The sequence below is a fragment of the Mustela nivalis genome, assembly GCF_964662115.1.
Source record: "Mustela nivalis genome assembly, chromosome: 8".
Taxonomy (NCBI): Eukaryota; Metazoa; Chordata; class Mammalia; order Carnivora; family Mustelidae; genus Mustela; species Mustela nivalis.
Window position 1 is genome coordinate 49,144,426 of NC_139027.1, and position 22,018 is coordinate 49,166,443.

At 41.8% G+C, this 22,018-nt stretch overlaps 1 protein-coding gene across 2 annotated transcripts in view; it reads left to right on the forward strand.

The window, feature by feature from the left end:
• The window catches only part of M1AP (meiosis 1 associated protein), a 79,120-nt gene that overhangs the window by 55,404 nt on the left and 1,698 nt on the right, over positions 1-22,018 (forward strand). For both annotated transcript variants that reach the window (XM_082743889.1, XM_082743890.1), the window contains 4 exons: positions 1,191-1,364; positions 5,142-5,304; positions 6,676-6,817; positions 20,798-21,004. In XM_082743889.1, the coding sequence (XP_082600015.1) occupies positions 1,191-1,364; positions 5,142-5,304; positions 6,676-6,817; positions 20,798-21,004 (686 nt within the window). The remainder of the gene's footprint in view (positions 1-1,190; positions 1,365-5,141; positions 5,305-6,675; positions 6,818-20,797; positions 21,005-22,018) is intronic.

Sequence of the window (22,018 nt, forward strand, 5' to 3'; positions counted from 1 at the left end):
GCAAAGCCTCGTCACCCAACATACCTAGTTCCATTCACTCAGATTTGGAATCAAATCACACTCTACTAGAACATTTCTGTCTTCCCAGCTGCTAATCACACTTGTGAGTTACAGCCTGCCAATGACAAACTTGTATAATCTGTGTCTGAGGTGAAGCCTGGGAGTGCACTATTTTTTTCTTTTACTTTTTAAAAAAAATTATTTTTTTATAGCAGAAGTAATAATTGACTACATTTTTACTGTGAAATAAGAGGTGAAGAAGTGGCGCCTGTGTAGCTCTGTTGTTCAAGTGTCTGCCTTTCCCTTGATCATGATCCCAGGCTCCTGGGATCAAGCCCCACATCGTCATTGGACTCCCTGCTTAGCGAGGAGCTTGCTTCTCCCCCTCCCTTTGCTGCTCCCCCTACTTGTGCTCTCTCGCTGTCTCTCTCTCTCTCTCTCTCTCGAATAAATAAGTAAATAACATCTTTTTAAATAAATAGATAGATAAATAGGAACTAAGGAAGCTGAAGCTCTCCCTTGTTAACTAAGTCTTTAACTTCCATTTCTGTATTATTTTTGGCTATTTTTGTATTCCAGAGTGCTTTTTAAATACAATAAAATTAAAACAGGATAGAAGTATGAATAATAAAAAGGAAACATACTTCAGAACTCTGTCCTGTTTCCATTCCTGCCCACCATTAACAGTTTGATGGTAGCCTTCCAGATCTTTGTAAAAGGCGTTTACATACATATGTATGTACTTAGGCCAAGGGTTTGATTTTTATTTATTTTATTTTATTTTTATATAAAGTGTTCACACATCTGTTCTAAAACTTATTTATTTATTTACCATCTCTTAGATTTCCCTGCCAGTATATTTAACTTTACTTTGTTTAACAGCTGTGTAATTATCTCAGCTGTGTGATTATCCAAAGGTTGAGTGTGCTGTAACTTATTTAAACCTTACCCTATTGATGGGTATTTGAATTGCTTCCTGTTTAAGGTTTTGATCATTTGTTATTACAACAATGCTGTACTGAACATCTTTGCATATGTGTCCATGTATACTATTAAGAATGTCTCTAAGCTAGATATCTAGAGAGTAGAACTGGTGGGTCAAAAGGTGGGTGCATTTAAATGTTTACATTTTTCGAAGTTTACAATTAAAGAATTAAATACTTTACCCGCTAATTCCCTTTCTTCTGCAGAGAGTTCTATCCTGGGAACTGACATTGACCTTCAGACTATAGACAACGATGTTGTCAGCATGGAGATTTTCTTCAAAGCCTGGTTACATAACAGCGGAACAGACCAAGAACATATCCATCTTCTTCTTCCTTCACGGTGTTTCAGCAACATTTCCAAATCCAGAGATGACTCAAGTACACACCCCCAAAAGACATAATATATAGCCTTTGATTATCCTACTCTCAGGTTAAGACCCTAGATTTGTGAGCTGTCAGAATACACAGTAGTTGAGGTTTAGGGACTGGAGGAGGCTATGTAGTGTAAGCACAAGGAGTAGGAAAATAATATCTAAAAAGTAATCACAGTTACAAAAACTGAACCTAATTAAGCCTAGACAGCAAGGGCCAGTTAGTTTAGGAGCAAAGACTTAGATACCTCAATTATAGGGCAGCACATAAACTAAATAAGAGCACAATAAATCATATATTTTTCTCAAATAATTCATTTTGAATTATAGTAGATACTATTGACTTAATAACTCGAGGCATGCTGGTACCTCAACAATTATCAACAGGGCCTGTGAGAAGGTAAGGGACCAAGATTAAACAAAGATTAAATAGAGGTCTTCTGGATAGGAAGACACCAAACTGAGGTAAAGTAAAGCAACTAAAGAGGCAGGCTCCACAGAGGACAACTAGTACCCCCAACTAATAGAGGCAGGAGTTTAATGAGAAATATAGGTATAGACTCCTACCCCCAAAGGGGAAGACACGTGGTGACCCTTACTTTCTGGGGATAGCCATCAGATCTTTACCCGCCCACCCCTTCCCATGCTCCCATTTCAACCAACGGCCTGGAATGCATTTGGTGACTTATCTTGATTTCAATGTGTCTTTCCTTGGTGTGTAAATATTCCCTGGACCTCCTTTCTACTCTTTTGTCCAAGGCTGATGGTGCCAATTCCTCCATGTCCCATCTTCTGGAATCTACTTCATATCTGTTTTTCCCCAAGCACTCTGTCATCTCCTTTTCTGCATTATCCCATTTCATCTTCACCCCCTGCCATGAAGCAGGTATTGTTACCATATGTCATTGAATCTCAGATGCTATCAGTTATGAGATACAGCATTACTTTATGTACCACTAAGAAAGAAAAACACTGCCAATTAAACATGACACAATGCTTTCTTTCCCTTAGAAATATTATTTTATCCTTACTGAGAAGTTAAAGTAGTAAGTGTTTGGAGTGTATCTTTGGCCAATGGCAACTGTAAGATACATAGTGAGATGTTAGTATGTGGGGAGAAAAATGTGTCTTCAAGTCAATTAAATACCAGTATTATCTCCCTGTTTTACAGATGAGAAAACTGAGACTTAGAGGAATTAGACATTTTCCCAAGACAGCACAGAAAAATTAATAGAATTTGAAGTTAGGCACTCCAGAACCCACTCTTTATTTTCAGATTTTTTTTTTAAGATTTTATTTATTTATTTGTCAGAGAGAGAGAGAGAGCGTGAGAGCGAGCACAGGCAGACAGAGTGGCAGGCAGAGTCAGAGGGAGAAGCAGGCTCCCTACGGAGCAAGGAGCCTGATGTGGGACTCGATCCCAGGGCACTGGGATCATGACCTGAGCCGAAGGCAGCTGCTCAACCAACTGAGCCACCCAGGCGTCCCCAGAACCCACTCTTAATCCTTAAGATTAGAAGTTTATTTTTTGTACATTTGACTACACTCAGCCCAAAAACGAGGTCTGTCTCCAGAACCTGGACCCTTACCTACTACAAAACCTGTTTCATGCTGGGAAGTTCTGAGCAAAGATGCTGCCTCATGCTCCTTTCATTAGGAGGGCTGGGGCCTCCAAAGCCAGGAACTCCAGCAACCAGCCTTTCTTCAACTGTTGCACAGCACTTTCCCATGATATAGTGGAGAATTTTTCTACCCTTTCCCTCCCTCTTTCCATGGCTTTCAGCACCAGGGTCAGAGCCAGAATGTTTATCTCCATCTGCAGTCATTTTTCAGTAATTTGCAGGTCTTCTAGGTGCATGTTGGAACTTAGATCCGGATTCAACAGCTCTTCTACTAGAGAGGCCACTGGAATCCAGATGCTCAGGCACAGTTGGAGTGAGGTCTGGGGAAAGTAGCCCTCCTCCAGGGAGGGTGTGACCCACCTGAGAGTTTATACAAGTACAATAAAGACCATACTATAGTTATCCACTGTTCAAAAAAGAGAAACTGATTCATTACCACACTAGATTTCTGGAAATGTGGCTCACTATCAAAAATGAAACAGAACAATACAGAACACTGAGCTCTCCTACTCTAGAATGTTTTGAGGACTGCTCTTCAGATGTTCACTCTAACTCCTTGCAAGATTCTCTATCCACTCTACCTTCTATAGATGCTCAGGGCCCTTCACTCCACTCTCTAGGTGCTTCCCTCAGTTAGCTTCAGATGAGTATCTTTTCTCGTTTTGTGGATCTGGAGTCTGTCACCTCTGCATCTCAGTTCAGCATGGTGAGAAGCACACCTGATTCTAGACTCTAGTTCTGCTAAGACAGCTTTCCCAGCTTCAGAACACTGTTAAGACTATGGCGCTAGTAGTTCTCAGCCCTGGCTGCAGTAAGAATCACATGAGGGACTTTTTAAAAATATCAGTATCTGGATTCCATCTCCAGAGATCCTGATTTCACTAGTGTGAGTTAGGGCCCAGATATCAGTATCTTTTAAAAGTTTGTTAATGTGGGATGCCTGGGTGGCTCAGTGGGTTAAGCCTCTGCCTTCAGCTCAGGTCATGATCCCAGAGTCCTGGGATGGAGCCCCACATCAGGCTGTCTGCCCTGTGGGGAGCTTCCTTCTCCCACCCCCTCTCTGCCTGCCTCTCTACCTACTTGTGATCTCTGTCAAATAAATAAATAAAGTCTTTTTTTTTTTAATAAAAGTTCCTTAATGAAAAGGTGATTCTTACAGCAACCAGAGTTGAGAATCTCAGCCAGGTGAACACAGCTATGCAGTCCTAAAGCCCAGATATCTAACAATGGAGAAGTCAGACACAGAAGAAATGAGGGGAGTCCAAGGCCAAGCTCCTCCTACTGACTTCCTGAACTCTGAGACACAGCAAGCCAAAGCTGTCCTATTCAGAATTAATGTCCACGTTTAACTGCTGGGCCCAGGAGGCCAGCTGGATCTGACCTCTATTCTGCCATCCTATCTCCTTTTCTACATTATTTCTACTTCTGCTTTTATATCATGTTTGTTAACAGTATTCAAACCTGTATAGATTTTATTGAAAAACTTTGTAGTATCAAGGCTACAAGCTTAGAGCAATAGGATATTATACACTAGTAAATAATTCATACCTAGGTGAAACCCCCTCAGAATGGTTGCAGAAGGTTCTACTCTCAGGTTTCTTTGGGGAATTAAAAAATACACCATTTCAGGAACTTATTCCTCCCCCTCCCCTGAATGTCCCTAGAAGAGCCCACAGAGAAACAGTAGCTGTCACCTGACTCCCTGACTTCTGCTTTCCTGCTCTTCCTTCATCTGACATATAGTCTTGCCAAAGCTTAGCTACAGGGAAGCAGCAGAAGCAAGATTTCCATCTGTGATTGCAAAGGGCCTCTACATATCATAGTGTTAGCTGCCTCCACAGAGAGCCCGTGTTCCTCTCATACTGGATCATAAGCCAGATCTCTCACTGTGAGGCAACTGCTCAGCTAGGCCAGAAGTAAAACAAGTAAAAACCGTATCAGACACAGAAAATAAGTTAACTATTGTATTGAGCAACTCTGTAGGTCCAGACCTGCTCTGCCTTTCCAAACCAGTCATACTTTCCTCTTTCTACTCCCCTGCCTCCTCCCAAGCCTTACTTGCCTGGTGAATGTGAAATGGGTAGCAGATGTTGTCTCTTAATCACGTAGCCTGAGGTAACTTGTGACAAACTGTCCCTCCCCCAATGCCATTTTTATTGTAGTGTGCCTGAAATGTGATCTCCAAGAGCGACTCCTCAGCCCATCTCTGCTCCCTGGCACAGCTGATGGCTCCTTAAGAATGGATGACCCCAAAGGAGACTTCAGCACACTCTACCAGATGGCCTCCCAGTCGTCAGCCTCTCCTTACAAGCTCCGGGTGATCAAGTAGGGGACAAGAGAACTTCCCCAACCCATGCAAATGCCTGTTCTTACTGGTTCCAGCTAGAAAGTCCAGAGGTAGAGGGCATCTCCAAGTGTCAGCCAGGTGGGAGTCAGTTCCAAAGGAGAAACTGTAGTTATAGGAGTGAAAGAGCAAGCTCAGGCTGCCCAGCATGTGGAGACTAACAGCCAGATGGTAGAATATATGCCTCAGTAGGATATTCTAAAGCCTGGATGAGGATTGCAAATCCAGAAAGTCTCTGAACACCAAGAAAAACAAGATCAGCCGTGTTTATCCATTCAGCAACTGCGTATTGAATACCTTACTCTGTTTAGGCATCAGGACAAAGGTTTGACTTTCAAGGAACAAGGGGGTAGATAGGATCTACTCCTGCCTTGCCATTTCTCTAAGTACTAGAATTTCTGCTTCCAGAGGAACTAGTTCTTGGGTAGAATTAGCAATGATGGCAAAGACCACTTTTACTGCTTTGTAGTTCCTATCACCATGTCTGTGCTCAAGTATCTAGGTAAGCTTGTCCAGTGTGTGACTGCAGATGCTTCTTGGGGAACTTTCTTAAACTTCTTTTCTTTTCCTTTGTTTTCTTTTTTTAAGAGAGCAAGAGCAAACAGGGGGAAGGGGCGGGGGGGAGGGAAACATAGGGAGAGAATGAATCTTAAGCAGGCTCCATGCCCAGTGCAGAGTCCAGTGCAGGGCTCAATCTCATGACCCTGAGCTCATGACCTGAGCCCAAATCAAGAGTCAACACCTAACTGACTGAGCCACCCAGGCACCCCAATTCATCCTTTCTTTTTTTAAGATTTTATTTATTTATTTGACAGAAAGATCGAGCACAAGTAGGCAAAGCAGCAGACAGAGGGAGAGGGAGAACCAGTTTTCCCACTGAGCTGGGAACCTGACGCAGGGCTCCATCCCAAGACCCTGGGATCATGACCCGAGCTGAAGGTAGACGACTAACCAACTGAGCCACCTAGGTGCCCCTCATCTTCTTCTTAAATGCATCTCTTCTCAGCACTTGCCACAAGAAAGCCGGGACTGGGTGCAGATGGTTAGCATACTATCATGTTACATGGTTATTATAGCAGGGGTGTTCTGGGGGTATCCCCAAAAAAGTCACTTGGAATTAAAGAAGCTCAGGAGAAGAAACATCCATCAGATTGCTTTTCGTGATGTTGCTTCCTTCATTGGTTAACAGACTTTGAGAATCTACTATGTGCCAGATACCTTGCTAGATGCTGGCCATGCTAACCCAAAGGATTTCACGGTAGAGTGTTAGATATAAGCTGAATTTAAGCTGATCTGGTGTCAAGGTTGTACATATCACTGAGGAGACTTTCATGGCCATTGTCTCTTGCCAGGGCTCTAAATTCCAGTGGGATCTGCGAGTCATTGATATATGGACTGCCCTTCATCCTCAGACCCACAAGTTGTTGGCAGCTGGACTGGGATGAGCTGGAGACAAATCAGCAGCACTTCCATGCCTTGTGTCACAGCCTGCTGGTGAGTATTCATGTCCCCAGATGAGGAAGAAGAAGAGTGTTAAGGCACCAACCACAGAAAAGTATCTAGCTTAATCCTGCCCTAACCTGTCCCAATTCTTAAGAGGACAGGAAAAAACTGGAAATATTCTGAAACACAGATTAAATATGACTTGCCTTTGTTGGTTTCATGCAATAGAGAATACTTCCCGAACTCAGTTATATGACACTAAGCTTGAAAATCCCTAATTTTGGACGCCTGGGTGGCTCAGATGGTTAAGCATCTGCCTTTGGCTCAGGTCATGATCCCAGGGTCCAGGAATCGAGTCCCGCATCAGGCTTCCTGCTCCTTGGGGAACCTGCTTCTCCCTCTGCCTCTCTGTCTGTCTCTCATGAATAAATAAATTAAATAATAACTTAAGAAAAAAGAAAATCCCTAATTTTGTACATTTAAGTGAAAATAGTATTTTCCATACCTAACTGTATTTTAAGACTTCTCTAACACTGGGCTAGACATTATGGTTTATTTAAATGAAGAACACCTAGACTGTGCCAGACATCTTGCTAAAATGCAGATATTCAATGATAACATGATAGACATTATACATGGCCTCAAGAAACTTACTCTGTAATAAGAGAGACAGAATTTTATATATATATATATTTATATATATAATAAGCATAGAATATATAATTATAATTCAGAATTTTATATATATAAATTAAGTAATTATAAAATGTAATTTATAAATATAAATACTTAATTGTGAGAAGTTTATGAAGGAAAAGAAGAGGCTGCTGCCAGAAAGCCTCTCTGTGAAAGGAACATTTAAACTGAGACCCACCAGTTTATGGGAATAGGAATTAGCCAAGTGAAGGGTGGCAGAAAGAGAATGCCTGGGAAAGGCATGTGTAAAGACCCCAAGGCTGGACAGAGAGAAGAATCAAGAATGGAAAGGCCATTGTAACTGAAATAAAGAAAGTGAGGGAGAGAGAGCCAAAAGGTGAGCTGGAGAAGTGAGTAGGAATCAAATCATTCAAAGCTTTGTAGGTCAAGTTCAGGATCTTGTACTTTAAGTACAGAAAGAAATCATGAGAGATGATTTGAGTTTTTAAAAGATTACTTACACCAAGCATTGGAAATGAACTGGCAGAAGCGAGAATGGGAACAAGAAAATGAGGTGGGGGGCGCCTGGGTGGCTCAGTGGGTTAAAGCCTCTGCTTTCGGCTCAGGTCATGATCCCACGGTCCTGGGATCGAGCCCCGCAGAGAGCCCGCTTCCTCTTCTTTCTCTGCCTGCCTCTCTGCCTACTTGTGATCTCTGTCTGTCAAATAAATAAATAAAATCTTTTTAAAAAAATACTCTTAAAAAAGAAAAAAGAAAATGAGGTGGGAGAGCATTGCTGTAGTCTGGGCAAGAGATGATGGTGGCTTGGACTAGAATGCTGGAAGTCAAAAGTAAACTAATTAAAGAAATATCTTGGGGGCGCCTGGATGGCTCGGTTGGTTAAGCATTGGCGTCAGCTCAGTTTGTGATCTCAGGGTTGTGAGATGAGCCCCACATGGAGTCCTGCATCGGGCTCCCTGCTCAGTGGGCAGTCTTCTTGAAATTCTTTCCACCTCCCACTCCCTCCCCCTCTTCTCCTCCCTCCCTTGCTCCTCCCCCTCTGCTCCCTCCCCTGCTCCTATGCTCTCTCTCTCATTCTGTCAAATAAATGAATAAAATCATTTTTAAAAAGACATATTTTAGAAAAAGTGTCAGAACTTGGTGAAGGATTGGATGTAGGGAGTGAGGAAGAGGAAGGTATCAAATAACTGCTTGGTTTCTGATTTGATTATCTTCATGGATGCCCATTTCCTGAAATGGAAAAAAATAAAAGAGCTTACAAACACTTAGAAAAGAACATGAAACACTTAGAAAGCAAAATACAACAACTGCAAATATAATCAAGGACAGGTCTAACTGTGAGTGGAAATAGAGGAACAGTTTGACCTGGTGGCATAAGGATGATTAGACCAGCACAGCAATGTGTCTCTTTCACTATCAGAAGCAGGCTTCTTTTTTCCTGTTTCAAAGCCCACACTCTCTTTTAGGCCCACCCACAGAGTTCCTGTTTCCTATCTGAAGAACATGCATCCCCTGCCTCGGCAGGGCAGAGACAACAGATACATCCTGACCATCAGAGCCCAACAGCTCAGTTGACTCTTTACTCCACCCCATTCCTCAGGATCTCAGAGATGCTGCATCACTCGAGAGGAATTTCCCTCAAGTGGTTTCCCTACATTCTTGCAGTACATGATATTTTACACAGGCATTTGCATTTCAATACACTGCTGGAAGGAGTGTAAATTTTCTGGAAAGTGATAGCTACTTCAAAACTTCAATTCAATTTTTGGGAATGTATGTAGCACAGGAAAACAATCAGCAAAAGGAACAGAGATATATAGACCAGCGTGCTTATCCCAGTGTTATTTACAGTGGAAAAAATTCAAACAACCTGAATCCCACGACCCTGAGACCATGACCTGAGCCAAAGGCAGAGGCTTAAGCCTCTGAGCTACCCAGGCACCCCACGATCCTTATTTTTAATGGCTACATAATATTTCATTACTTGGCCGAATTATTGTTCCCATAACCTTTCCCTTATTTTGATTTAATCATTTCTCTATTTAGGACATTTAGGTCGTTTTAAAATTTCTTTTCAGCATAACAGCCTGCTTCTCCCTCTCCCTGCATCTGCTTACTTGTAATCTCTATCTCTCTGTCAAATAAATAAATAAAATCTAAAAAAATAATAATAAGGATGGGAAGGAATAGTTTAGTCCCTCCTGGCTTAAATATATAAATATACTTTATATATATAAATAAATTATGACTTTACATATATAAATCAGATTCTTCCTGCCTCTGAATTTGGCATTTGAGGATCTAATGTTTATTTGTTTATTTATTTATTCATTTAGTCCTTCAACAAATATTTATTGAGCAGTATATGCCAGGCACCATTCTATAGCCCAGAGACTCTTACTTATCACTCCTCTATCGTGGAAATTCACAAGTGTGTGGTTGACCCATCACTAAAAGATTACCCTTTTTTTGGAGTACTTACTAGGGGCTAGTCACTTAACCAAGTGTTTTGCATAATTTATCTCACTCAATTCTCACAATAATTCTGTGTGATAGGGACGGTTATCCCCATTTTTACACATGTAGAAGACCAAAGTCTATAGAGATCAAGTGACTTACCAAAAGTCACATAGCTACCAAAGTGGCCAAGTCAGAACAAGGGGAGATGGAGAGGAGAAGGGAGTTGGGGTAAATTGGAAGGGGAGGTGAACCATGAGAGACTATGGACTCTGAAAAACAATCTGAGGGTTTTGAAGGGGCGGGGGGGTGGGAGGTTGGGGGAACCAGGTGGTGGGTATTAGAGAGGGCACGGATTGCATGGAGCACTGGGTGTGGTGTAAAAACAATGAATACTGTTACACTGAAAAGAATTTTTTTTAAAAATCTATAAAAATAAATTTTTAAAAAAAGAATTTGAACCTACTTACAGAGGGGAGAATTCCCCACAAGCCTCTTCTGATGCATTCAACAATAAATCTTTTTCCAGTACCTAATCTGTGACCAGACCTTATTTAGAGTTTGAACCTCTCTGGTCCTATATTACAAGTTTACAGCACTTCACTAACTCCTTGGTTTTCTAGTCTTTATTACAACTTTTTCATATGTTCTTTTAAAATCTGATGTCCTCAGCTCCCTGTGTAACTCTCATCTTCTGTTTCTTACTGTGACATTTCCCCTCCAGCTAACTTCTCATTCTAACTTCTGTCTTTCTGTTAATAGCAGCACCGCCCCTGTCTGCTCACCCAGGCTTGAAACCTCATGACCTGTAGGCTTCTTTTCCTTTACACACACTTCATCACTAAGTCATATCAGTTTTCTTCTCATAAGATGAGTTGTAACTGTCTTTTCCTTCCTGTTCCCACTGTTTGTTCTCCAAGGCTGTAAACTTGTGTAAACTCCTAACTAGTTTCCCTACCTCCAGTCTCTCCCTCCTCTAATTTGCCCTGTTTATTAGACCACGTTAATCTTCTTGAAACACTGCCCCTGACTGCCACATGTTTTTTGGAAGTGCCAATACAAAGTAACGTAAGCCTTGCCTGTTCTCTCCCCATAGCATCTGCTGCATGTGTCTCTCCTCTCCATTCTTATCATCACTATCCTGGTTTGGAGTCTGTTTACCACTTCCCTGTAATGTTGCAACAATCTCTTGTCTCAGTGCCTTTAGTGTTTCCCTTCCCAGTCCACTTTATATACTGCCACCAGATTAATCTTCTTGAAACACAGCACTGGCCCTGCCACTGTTCAGCTTAAAGATATTTTGTGGCTTACTATTGATTATACTTTGAAGTCTGTATTCCTTGCCAGTTTTCAAACTCTAGTCTATCTCCCATCATCCCCTTTTGTGTACCATAGAGTCCAGCCAAATTAATATATAAGTTTTAAATTGCCACACCTTTGAAACTCTGTTCATGTTGTTCCTTCTCCTCTCTCACTATATGTTCAAACCCTACCCCAACTTGAAAAACTCAACTCAGATGGTACTTCTGCAATGAAGTCTTTCTGAATCCCTTTATTTATCATTAGACCTTTGTGTGCTCTATTTTCTTTTTAGGGAAAAGCATATTTCTATTAGCTTTTCAAATATATGGTCTTATGATTTGGGTTAAAGTCTGTGATAGAAGTCTGACTACCTGACTGCAAGGTAACAGAATGGCCTTTTCCTGGCATTTCTACCACATTCCCATTTTACCAACCAATTTCTCAGCCTTAGTTAAAGTTAGGTTCAGAGTAGAAATTCTCCTCTCTTTTTGAGAAGTCAAGGCAAGGCAGCCTTCTAATCTATTGAGGAAAGATGTAGTCTGTATTGTCCATAAAAAGCATGGGCTTCATCAGAATCATATGGCCCTAGGTTCCTGACATTTTCGTTATTTCCCCAACTGGTTAAATTCAGGTAACATACTTAACCTTTTCATGAAACAGTAGTATATTCATTTATTTGAAACCCTAACAAACCTAGTGGCCCCATTTGGCTAATCTCTGCATAAATGGTATACAAAGAAGCACTATCCAGAGGCCAAAAAGTAATTTTAAAATTTATTTGTGCTTTCAAAGAACACCAAAGAGGAAATAGTTCATAACCCACAATGACATTTCTCAAATATTTGTCCTTCACTCCTCAATTATATCTAACCAGGAGCTATTCCAAGAGACTCTCCTTCTCTCTCTCTCTCTCTCTCTCTCTCTCTCACAGACACACACACACACACACACACTTAAAAAAAATAAAACTGTCTACATCACCAGTCCCTGTTCCTCTACCTTCTTCCTCCCTCTCTCAGCTATATACATATTCTATAGATTGGTTTAGCCCAGAGGGGTCTGGCATAGTCTGCCTCCCCCTTAGATCCTGTCTCTTTCTTCCTGTTTAAAACATCCAGGCATAGAATTCACAAGCCTTCTCCTTTTGTGAGTAGAAGTAGAATGGGGGAGAATGGGGAAAAGGGAGAAGGTGCACGACAGACACACATTAGTAACTCTTGTCCCTGTCACATACTGTATAGGGACAATAAGATATATGTCATCTAGTTTTTAAGTTTGCTAAATAATATTGCATGTTTAAAGCACCTAGCTTTTGCCCAGCATATGATTTGTATGTAGTAGTTGGTTAACAGTTCTATGATTTACATTTGTTTCTTTTTTTAAATCGATTCTAAATCTCTGGAAATATTCTTCATTTTTCAACTATTTTTTAAAGATTTTATTTATTTATTTGTCAGAGAGAGAGAGCACAAGCAGGGAGAGCAGGAGGCAGAGGAAGAAGCAGACTCCCTGCTGAGCAGGAAGCCCAATGCGGGACTTAACCCCAGGACCCTAGGATCATGGCCTGAGACGAAGGCAGACTCTTTAACCAACTGAGCCACGCAAAGTATCTTTTTCACCTATTTTCTTGAGCATACTAATTGCAGCTGTTTTGAAGTTCTTGCATGCTGATCCCAATACCTGGATCACCTGTGGCTTTGTTTTAGCTCTCTTTTTTCTTCTGATTTTCAGACATGTGGGCCTGTCTTTTGGTGCACCTGGTAATATTCTAATGAAAGATGCTCAGTGTGTCTGAATAAGTTGCAGAGGCTCCAGTTGGTATACCTCCAGAGAGGGTCCATCCTGATCTGTGCTATGCAGATAGAGTGGTGACAAATCCTCCTATTCTGTTAAGAAGCTGTACTGAGTCCAGGCTGGACTGTGATCCTACTAAGGCTTAGTCTAACCCTGGTTTGCTCCCGGCCTTCCAGGATTTTCCAATGAAACCTGATATATTATGTGCATCCCTTTCCCTTGGACAATTCCAACTCTAATCACTCTATACCATATATGTTAAAATACTCTGCTTCTAAAGGCTTTCTCTTGGGTGTTTTTGCCTCTTGCTCCATGTAGCCCCCGTATTTGGTAAATGTGCTGAAAGAAAAATTGGTTTGAGCACACACCCACCTCTGACTGGTCTCCACCAAAAGATCTTCTGGTTTCTCTGTTCCCTTGCAAGTGCCTCAGCATATGCAAATCCTAGATTCTCAGCTACCACCTGCTCTTCCTCCAACTCAGAATCAACATGTGCCCTCAAGGTAAAAGCGGTGGCCATAATTTCCTCATCTCTCTGGATTCTTTCCTCTCCAGAAACTTAGTTACCTCTCATTTTCATTGTCTCAGCACATCCTCATGCCCTCAGACAAATGGTTTCTGTATATTCCAGCTTCTCTAGTTGTTCTAGGCAAAAGAACAAGCGTGCTTCTGGCATTTCTATCCCACATGGATGCAGAAGGAGATATTTATTAAATGTTCATTCATTCCCCCACTTTTCATCTCTTATTTGGCTAGGCAGTCTGTAATACATTTTCTGGTTTACTCTCAGCCAGAGAGTAAACTGGCTGGCTCCACCAAGTTTTCATTTTCAGGTTCCTGGGTTTTCTTACAACTATAGGCATAGGTCAGTTCTTTCAATGCTGTCTCTTCCTCTGCCCCTTCTTTTAGAGTAGTTCTTCTGAGCAAAGTCCACACTCCCATAATTAAATTCTAGTCATTAGTGCCAGCCCACCCATTCCCATCAACTATAAATGTTGGGTAACTTTTCTAATTACACTTTACATGTGCTCTAAATCTTAGTCAACTTCAGCCTTACGTGTTATTCCATCCTCTGATTTTCTTACATGAGAATTGACTACTATATCTTTCCACCCTCCTTGTAGATGATTTTGTTTAATTTGAGTATTTTACTTCCTTTTCCTCGGAAAAATATCACTTCATCAGATAAGCAAGACTCTTGATAAACCCATTCCCAAGCTATCTGCCATCCATCCATTCCCATAAATTTCACTCTTAGATCAATCCAGACCACAGAAGAAAAATGTATTTTTACTTCATTCTCTGGAACTTTCAATGATCTATATCTAAGAATTATAAATTACTTCTAATTTCAAAAAATTTAATAAAAATTATCTAATAATTATTTAATATGTTTTTGTTAAAAATTTCAATACTTGCATAGTATGTGCCTGAATCAGTTCTAGAGACTTCACAAATATTAAATTATATAATCTCCATAACTATCTATTAAAGTAGGAATCATTATCTCTATTTTACAAATGAAGAAATTGAGGCCCAGAGAGGTTAGTTAGTTAGTTTTCCAAGATTACACAGCTGGTAAAGCCAGGATGGAATCCAGAAATTATTGACTCTAGGACCCAAATTTTTAACCACTCTATAGACACATGACATTCATTATATTGATTGCAGGAGTACTCTGGAGTACATTTACTACTCAGTAAGGACCCATAAGATAACTTCCCAAACACTTTTATCAGGAAAAGCTGTGGAGCTCCCTTTTAGCAAAAGTGGGTGGTTTGCATTTCTCTGAGCTTACCTAATCTTGGCTCTTTTTTTGCCCTACCCTTATTTTTCTTTTGCCCAATCCCTTGTGTATTTTATCTTCTTTGGATTGTTGCATTTTTCTAAACTGGCATAACTGCTTTATGGAATGTGGTAGAGAATATATATAATTAACTTTCCTAAGTATTTATGAGATGACTCTATCCACCACCAGGAAAACATAATATCAATTACCAAATCCTACTGTGTAGTCCCAGTTATGCAGCTAATGACTCACTTTCCACATCCTCATTTCTCTTACAAAGTCATGTCTGTATGAACTAAAAAAAGAAATGAAAATACCACCTAGGTCTTTCAGTTTCCTACTTAAAATGTCAGAGTCTCTGGAGAAACATTCCAGAGCTTTACAGGCCATGTCTGTCCTAATTGGCCACAGAAGTGACAGAGTTCAAGCCAGGATGTGTCCAGCAGGAGTCTAACTACATAGGCAATGACCTGGTTGGGCTGTAAATGGGTGGGGAAATGGAAAGTCCTTGGTTACATTAGGCGAAGAGTCAAGTATAAAAATCCAAGCTGAGAGTGGGGTGATAGCAGGTCAGAAGCCATTAAAAAAAAATTAGAATGAAGTTAGAGTGTTGAGCTGCATGGGAAACAAACAGACACTAGAATAGAGAACAGGCTAGCATGGAACCATGAGCTTCTTGTGACTCAGCCTTGTCTGCTTCTCTTGCTTCAATTTTTACCATGCCCTTCCACCCTTTACTCCATGCACACTAATAAATTGCTAAATGTCCCCCAAATATGCCAAACTTCCCTATACCTCCATACTTTTTTTTCATGCTCTTAGGGAACAGTATGCCAGTATCCCTTTCCCTGACAAATATCTATCCATTTTTTCCAGATTCTGCTTAAATATCTTCACTAGAAAGATATTTCTTTCCCCATCACAGCCTGCCCCCATTCATCTTTTTTGTCCTTTATCCACCCATGTACCTGGTTCTCACATCTATCTTGACCTTCACAGCAGTAATAAAAGGTATTCTGATATGAAAAATGTCATATTATTGTATTTTTTTCTAACCCAATTTTAGAAAAGTATTAATCCCCAAGAACTAGGATGTAGACATACTCAATATTTTTAAAAGTTTTTTTTAAGATTTTATTTTTTTATTTGACAGACAAAGATCACAAGTAGGCAGAGAGGCAGGCAGAGAGAGAGAGGAGGAAGCAGGCTCCCCGCTGAGCAGAGAGCCCGATGTGGGCCTGGATCCCAGGACCCTGGAATCATGACCTGAGCTGAAGACAGAGGCTTTAACCCACTGAGCCACCCAGGCGCCCCGACGTACTCAATATTTTTATGAGTGCCTCTCTCTGGCTCATACTCAGAATCCTAGAGTCCTAATAGTCCAGAAAATGTAGTAAAGAGGCCTCTTGTCTTTAGTACACCTCCAGTACATGTTGAATAGAAGTAGCAAAAGCCGACATTTTTGTCTTGTTCCTGACCTCAGGGGCAAATCATCTGGTCTTTCATCACTACTTGTGATGTTAGCTATGGGATTTTTATAGAGCCCTTTGTCAAGTTAAATTCCACTTTGCTTCTAATTTGTTCATGGAAGTGTTTGGATTTTATCAAATACTTTTTCTGCATCTATTGAGATGATTATGTAATCTTTGTCCTTTATTGTAGAAACATGGTGTATTACTTCTTTAATTTTTGGGTATTAAACCAACCTTGCATTCCTGGAATAAGTCCCCTGTGGTTGTGAAATATAAAGTTGGTCCCTGAACAACATAGGGGGTTAGGGGTACCATCCTCTCATGCAGTCAAAAATCCATGTATAACTTTTGACTTCCCAAAAACTAATTGCTAAATTTGGTCCCAGGACATCATGTTGATGGCAGACCAAGGAAATGTCAGTTTGGTGAGATTAAAGATTTTACCTGCTATAATAAATTCCCATCCATCCTGGTAAGGCCTATACTGGTGCCATTAAACTTGTCCTTTCTACTGCTGTCTCCCCATTAGCTATATCCTCTTCTTTTCCTTTGCTATCTGTAAGGGATTCCTTTGGCTGCAACTAACAGAAAGCCAATCCAACTCTAACTTTAGTAATTTTAAATATTTATTTTTCTGATATAACAAGAAGTACGGAGACAGACAATTCTTAGACTGATACCATCAAAGACCCAGGACCTTTGCATTTTTCTACTGCAGCATCCATAGCAAATGTGCTTCATCCTATGCCTGATCCTCATGTGGCTATTGTGCCTTAAGATCAAGTCCTGTCCTAGGAAAAAGGAGTACAGTCAAGAGGCAAAAAGCCTGCCAGCATATTACAAAGCTTTTCCAGAAGTCTCACACAGCAACTTCTGCTTATGTCTCATTATTTAAATCTAGGTCACATGTCACCCCAGACCAATCACTGAAAGACTGAAAAATGTGCAGAGAGAAGGGAGAGGGGCAGAAAAGTAGTGGCCAGTCAACCAACAGTGGTTACCACACCTTCTTTCACAGCTTTAGAAATCAGAAGTTAAGGCAGAGATGGGGGAGAATGAGCTTGGAGCATGGTATGCCCATCAACTCTACCCCTGTGCATACCTGTTCTAAACAGAATCAGTCCCCACCTTCTAAAATCTAAGCTCCCAGGGCGCCTGGGTGGCTCAGTGGGTTAGGATCTCTGCCTTCGGCTCAGGTCATGATCCCAGGGACCTGGGATTGAGCCCCGCACTGGGCTCTCTGCTCAGCCAGGAAGCCTGTTTCCCTCTCTCTCTCTCTCTGCCTGCCTCTCTGCGTACTTGTGATCTCTGTCTGTCATATAAATAAAAATAAAATCTTTAAAAAATAAAAATAAAATAAAATCTATGCTCCCTAGCACCTTCTGTAGCAAACACAACAAATACAGACACATTTTTACCTGCTTTCTGGTAAATTCAGCATCTAATCATTCTCCTTATTTTAGAATTAGCAAAGGGGCACCTACCTGGCTCAGTCAGTACAGCATGTGACTCTTGATCTCAGGGTTTTGAGTTCAAGCCCCATGTTGGGTGTAGAGATTATTTACAAATAAAATCTTTAAAAAGTAGATTAGCAAAAGCATATCCTGTCATCTACCATCATTAAGCATTGTTCACATTGAGGACCCCAAAAGCTAGTCCTCTGGGACATCCCTATGTCTTTTCTCAGCCTCACATACCTGCTCTGGCAACAAACCATTTCCATCACAGGTACAACTGCCTGTACCTACAAGTCAACCCGTGACCTGGGTAACGTATTCAAGCTTCGATCATGTACTTCAGATCTCTAGTGCCATTATGCTATCCAAGAAGGGGTTAGAAATTCAGAGTCCAAAATAAGGGCCTTAAAGTTCAACTTCCCCATCTCTCCCTTTCCCCAAATCTCCTAGGAATTACAGATAAATTAATATCTTTATCAAACTCTAACAAGTGCATTTGCCTCTCTTACTTCCAGAGCCTTCTGCTAACCTCTCTGTAAATAAGAATCAGCCCAGACGTTCTTTAACATTCTGTAAAATCCTTTCAACTTGATCTCTTGCCAGTCTTCTGATTTTCTTCTGATTACTTTTGAGAGTCTTCTTTCAATTCTGCATACTATTTCTCTAATAGAAACTTAGCTATTGTCTCAAAGCCTGTATGCTCAAATTCTAGGGATCATAATTTTTTTGTGTGCAACATTCAAAGTTTCTTAGTAACCCCACAATATAGCAGTCGTTAATTTATTCCATAACACTAAGGTGTAAGTAATGTCACATTGCTTTTTTTAAGAAAAGGACCCAAAAAATGTCTATTCCCATATTTTTAGCCCCCAAGGGACTTGCCACTGTGCCAAGATATTCTGTGCTCTGTGAAGTCTTAGAAGGGTGACTGACCACCCCTGTTTGCCCATGACTGGGGGGTTTCCTGGGATGTAGGACTTTCAGTACTAGAAATAGGCAAATCAAAACAGCTGGTCATCCTAAATACAGGACTAACATTAAGTTACAAACTTTTCCTTTACTATATTATAAGATCTCAAGGGGCAAGGAACACATCTAATAAATTTCTTTTTTTTTTAAGATTTTATTTTTTTATTTGACAGACAGAGATCACAAGTAGGCAGAGGCAGCAGAGAGAGAGGGGGAAGCAGGCTCCCTGCTGAGCAGAGAGCCTGATGCGGGGCTCGATCCCAGGACCCTGAGATCATGACCTGAGCTGAAGGCAGAGGCTTAACCCACTGAGCCACCCAGGCGCCCCACACATCTAATAAATTTCTATATATTCCTAGTGCTTGGGACATAAACAGTCATAAAACATAAAAAAGATATAAAGTCATAAGACATAAAAAATAAAAAGAATCAATGCATTCTTAATAGATAAACTAATTTGCAAACAGTGGATAAACCAGCATAAAAATAGAATATTGAATAACTGTAATAATCCAAGCCTGGTCCACATCAGAAGTTATTTGAACCAGTTGAAAATGTGTAAGCATAATGATTCACAGACCTGTACCCCTGGGGCAAATAATACATTATATGTTAATAAAATAATTTTTTAAAAAAGAAGTTACTTGAGCCAGTTGAAATGGAGTGACCTGCCACTTGCTACTTATCCCTTCCAGAGAACATCCCTTCCAGGCTTAAAGAAGTTACTTGAGGCCATGTCCTCAGAACAGGGGCAAATCCCCCCACCCACCCCAACACACACATAAACAAACCATGATTTCTACATCATCTGTTTACAATTGAATGGATTTGAGAAGGAACAAGTAGACTTCCCATCTCGTTTTGGATCTGTTCTTCAAGAAGACAGCACATTACCAAATATAAGCAAAATGTTAAGGAAGGATACACTTCTGAAGGTGCCTACCATCTGCCCAGCCTACCAGACCTCCTCAGAGTTCTGTGCTGCACAAAATGACGACACTGCTTTTAAGTGTCCAGAACCTTCCACACCACCTCCACCCAGCACATTGCCCCTGGGGTATAGCATTAAGGCTACAGCAAGGCTTTTAGTGTGCTTCTCTGTGTCACTTTCCACTTGTTTTCCACAAGATACTAATGTTCCTTTATCCCCTAAGATTTTTTTTCCTCCGTCTGCCTTTCCTCTCATATTATTTTTTCCAACTTTTTGTGTAAATTAAGAGTGGGGTAGAGCTACTGTGCTTTCTTTCATCTTCTGTAGCAGGGAGGCTGTTATGTTTGTGCCAGGTGTAGGTGATGATCACCTCCAGCAAGAGGGCACAATTTACAGATGATTGTAACAATCCTGACTCCACATTTCATGGAGTTTAGTGGTTTCCCTTAAAGCACTACCACAGCAAATTGCCTTATTCCCATGCCTGATTTAAATGAGCACACCTGGGACGCCTGCCTGGGTGGCCCAGTGGGTTGAGCCTCTGCCTTCCGCTCAAACTCAGGTCATGGTCTCAGGGTCCTGGGATTGAGGCCTGCATCGGGCTCTCTGCTCAGCTGGGAGGCTGCTTCCCCCTCTCTCTCTGTCTGCTGCTCTGCCTACTTGTGATATATCAAAAAAGTCCTTTTAAATAAAATCTTTTTTAAAAAAAAAGAATTACAATTCTTAAAATTCTGCATTTGCCATTGAGTAATATGTTAGCCATCTCTGGAGAGAACACCTATTCCAGGTTAAAGGGCATCTCTTAACTTGTCTCTGCATTGTTAACCCTTCTGTGTACAACTCCAAGCTGAGAGGAAGAGCAGTACCTGAGTTTGAGTGGAAGGCAGAGGCTCAACCCACTGGGCCACCCAGGCAGGCGTCCCAGGTGTGCTCATTTAAATCAGGCATGGGAATAAGGCAATTTGCTGTGGTAGTGCTTTAAGGGAAACCACTAAACTCCATGAAATGTGGAGTCAGGATTGTTACAATCATCTGTAAAGAGCAACTCAGCCAGGAAGTCCCTCTCTCTCTCAGGCCAGAGTAAAATGGTTTGGGCCTCTGGGCACCTCCAGAGGAACTTGGGAGAGTCTTGATGGGGGACTGATCTTTAAAACATGCCAAAGACTGAAGGTGAACCAGCATTTACATATGTCCTTGTTTCAGAAAAGAGAATGGCTGCTGTTGGCCAAAGGGGAGCCCCTGAGCAGAGGACACAGCCTGAGGCAGCCTGCCAGCACCTTCTATGTGATTGTGCCATCACGCTCCCCCACTCTGCTGGTGAAGGCAGTGGCCACACGGGAACTGATGCTGCCCAGTCCCTTCCCGCTGCTGCCTGAGGACCCACCTGATGACAGCCTTAAGATTGTGGAGGCAAGTGGAGCTCAGATCTCATGGAACAGACAGAGGGAGAGAAGAGTTGGGGGTCGGAGAAAGGGATGAGGGAGAGGAGCGAGCCTGTGGGGGAAAGGACTGGGGTGCAGAGGGAGAAGTGGTTTTGCCAAGAAGGTGGCAGAAGGTCAGTAATGTAATGTGTGTCTGTGTGATGTTGTGTTCCCACCGATCTTTCTCTGCATTGTGTGTGTGCAGAGGTGGTGTACCTGTTTGTGAGCATCTATTTTTGTTGAGGAAAAGATAGCCAGTGCAGGACCCCAGGATAGGAAGGGCTTCAAAATGAGACACCCAGGCATCAGAGGGAACTGCGCTGCTGGCTGTTTTCTCCCCCTTCTCTCGGTCCTGCCCCTCCTCCTCCTCTCTTCCTTGGACCTGGATTCTGGATTTCCTCTGCCAGCCTCCCTGGGTTGAGGGCAGAAGGAGGGGCTCTGGGCAGGGAGAACTGGAACCACATCACTGCCGGATTGCTGGCTTAAGTGCAGAGAGGACAGAGCCTGGGATTGTGTTCTTGCCTTGGCGGCCATGGGCATACAGAGAGAGGTGGGCACGAGTGGCCGTGGCTCGCTTAGCGTCTCACTTCAGGGCCAGTGGTTCCTGGCACAGGATGTTGTGGCCGGAAAACCTGACTGCTCAGGAATGCTGCACTTGTGTGTCCTCGGGCTGTGCTTACCTAGCAAGCCAGGCAGAGAACTCAGTGTACTCACCAGGCAGACTGGGAGCACCCCCAGGCCTCGGACACTGCCTCGCTTATAGCCATGCTCACTGGCTCCCTTGTAATCCTCACAGCACTCCAACCCCTCTCAGGATCCCATGACACACTTCTTGGGACCAGAGTACATCCTGTCCCTAACTATTCAAGGTTGCACTCTTGCAGGAACTGTACATCATCACAAGCACTCAGATCTGGGAGCGAGGACACCCAATGGGACCCACATCTATTTCGGTCTTCAGTGAAGCGCTGGGTCTTCACACATCCTCCAGCTTCTCACACTC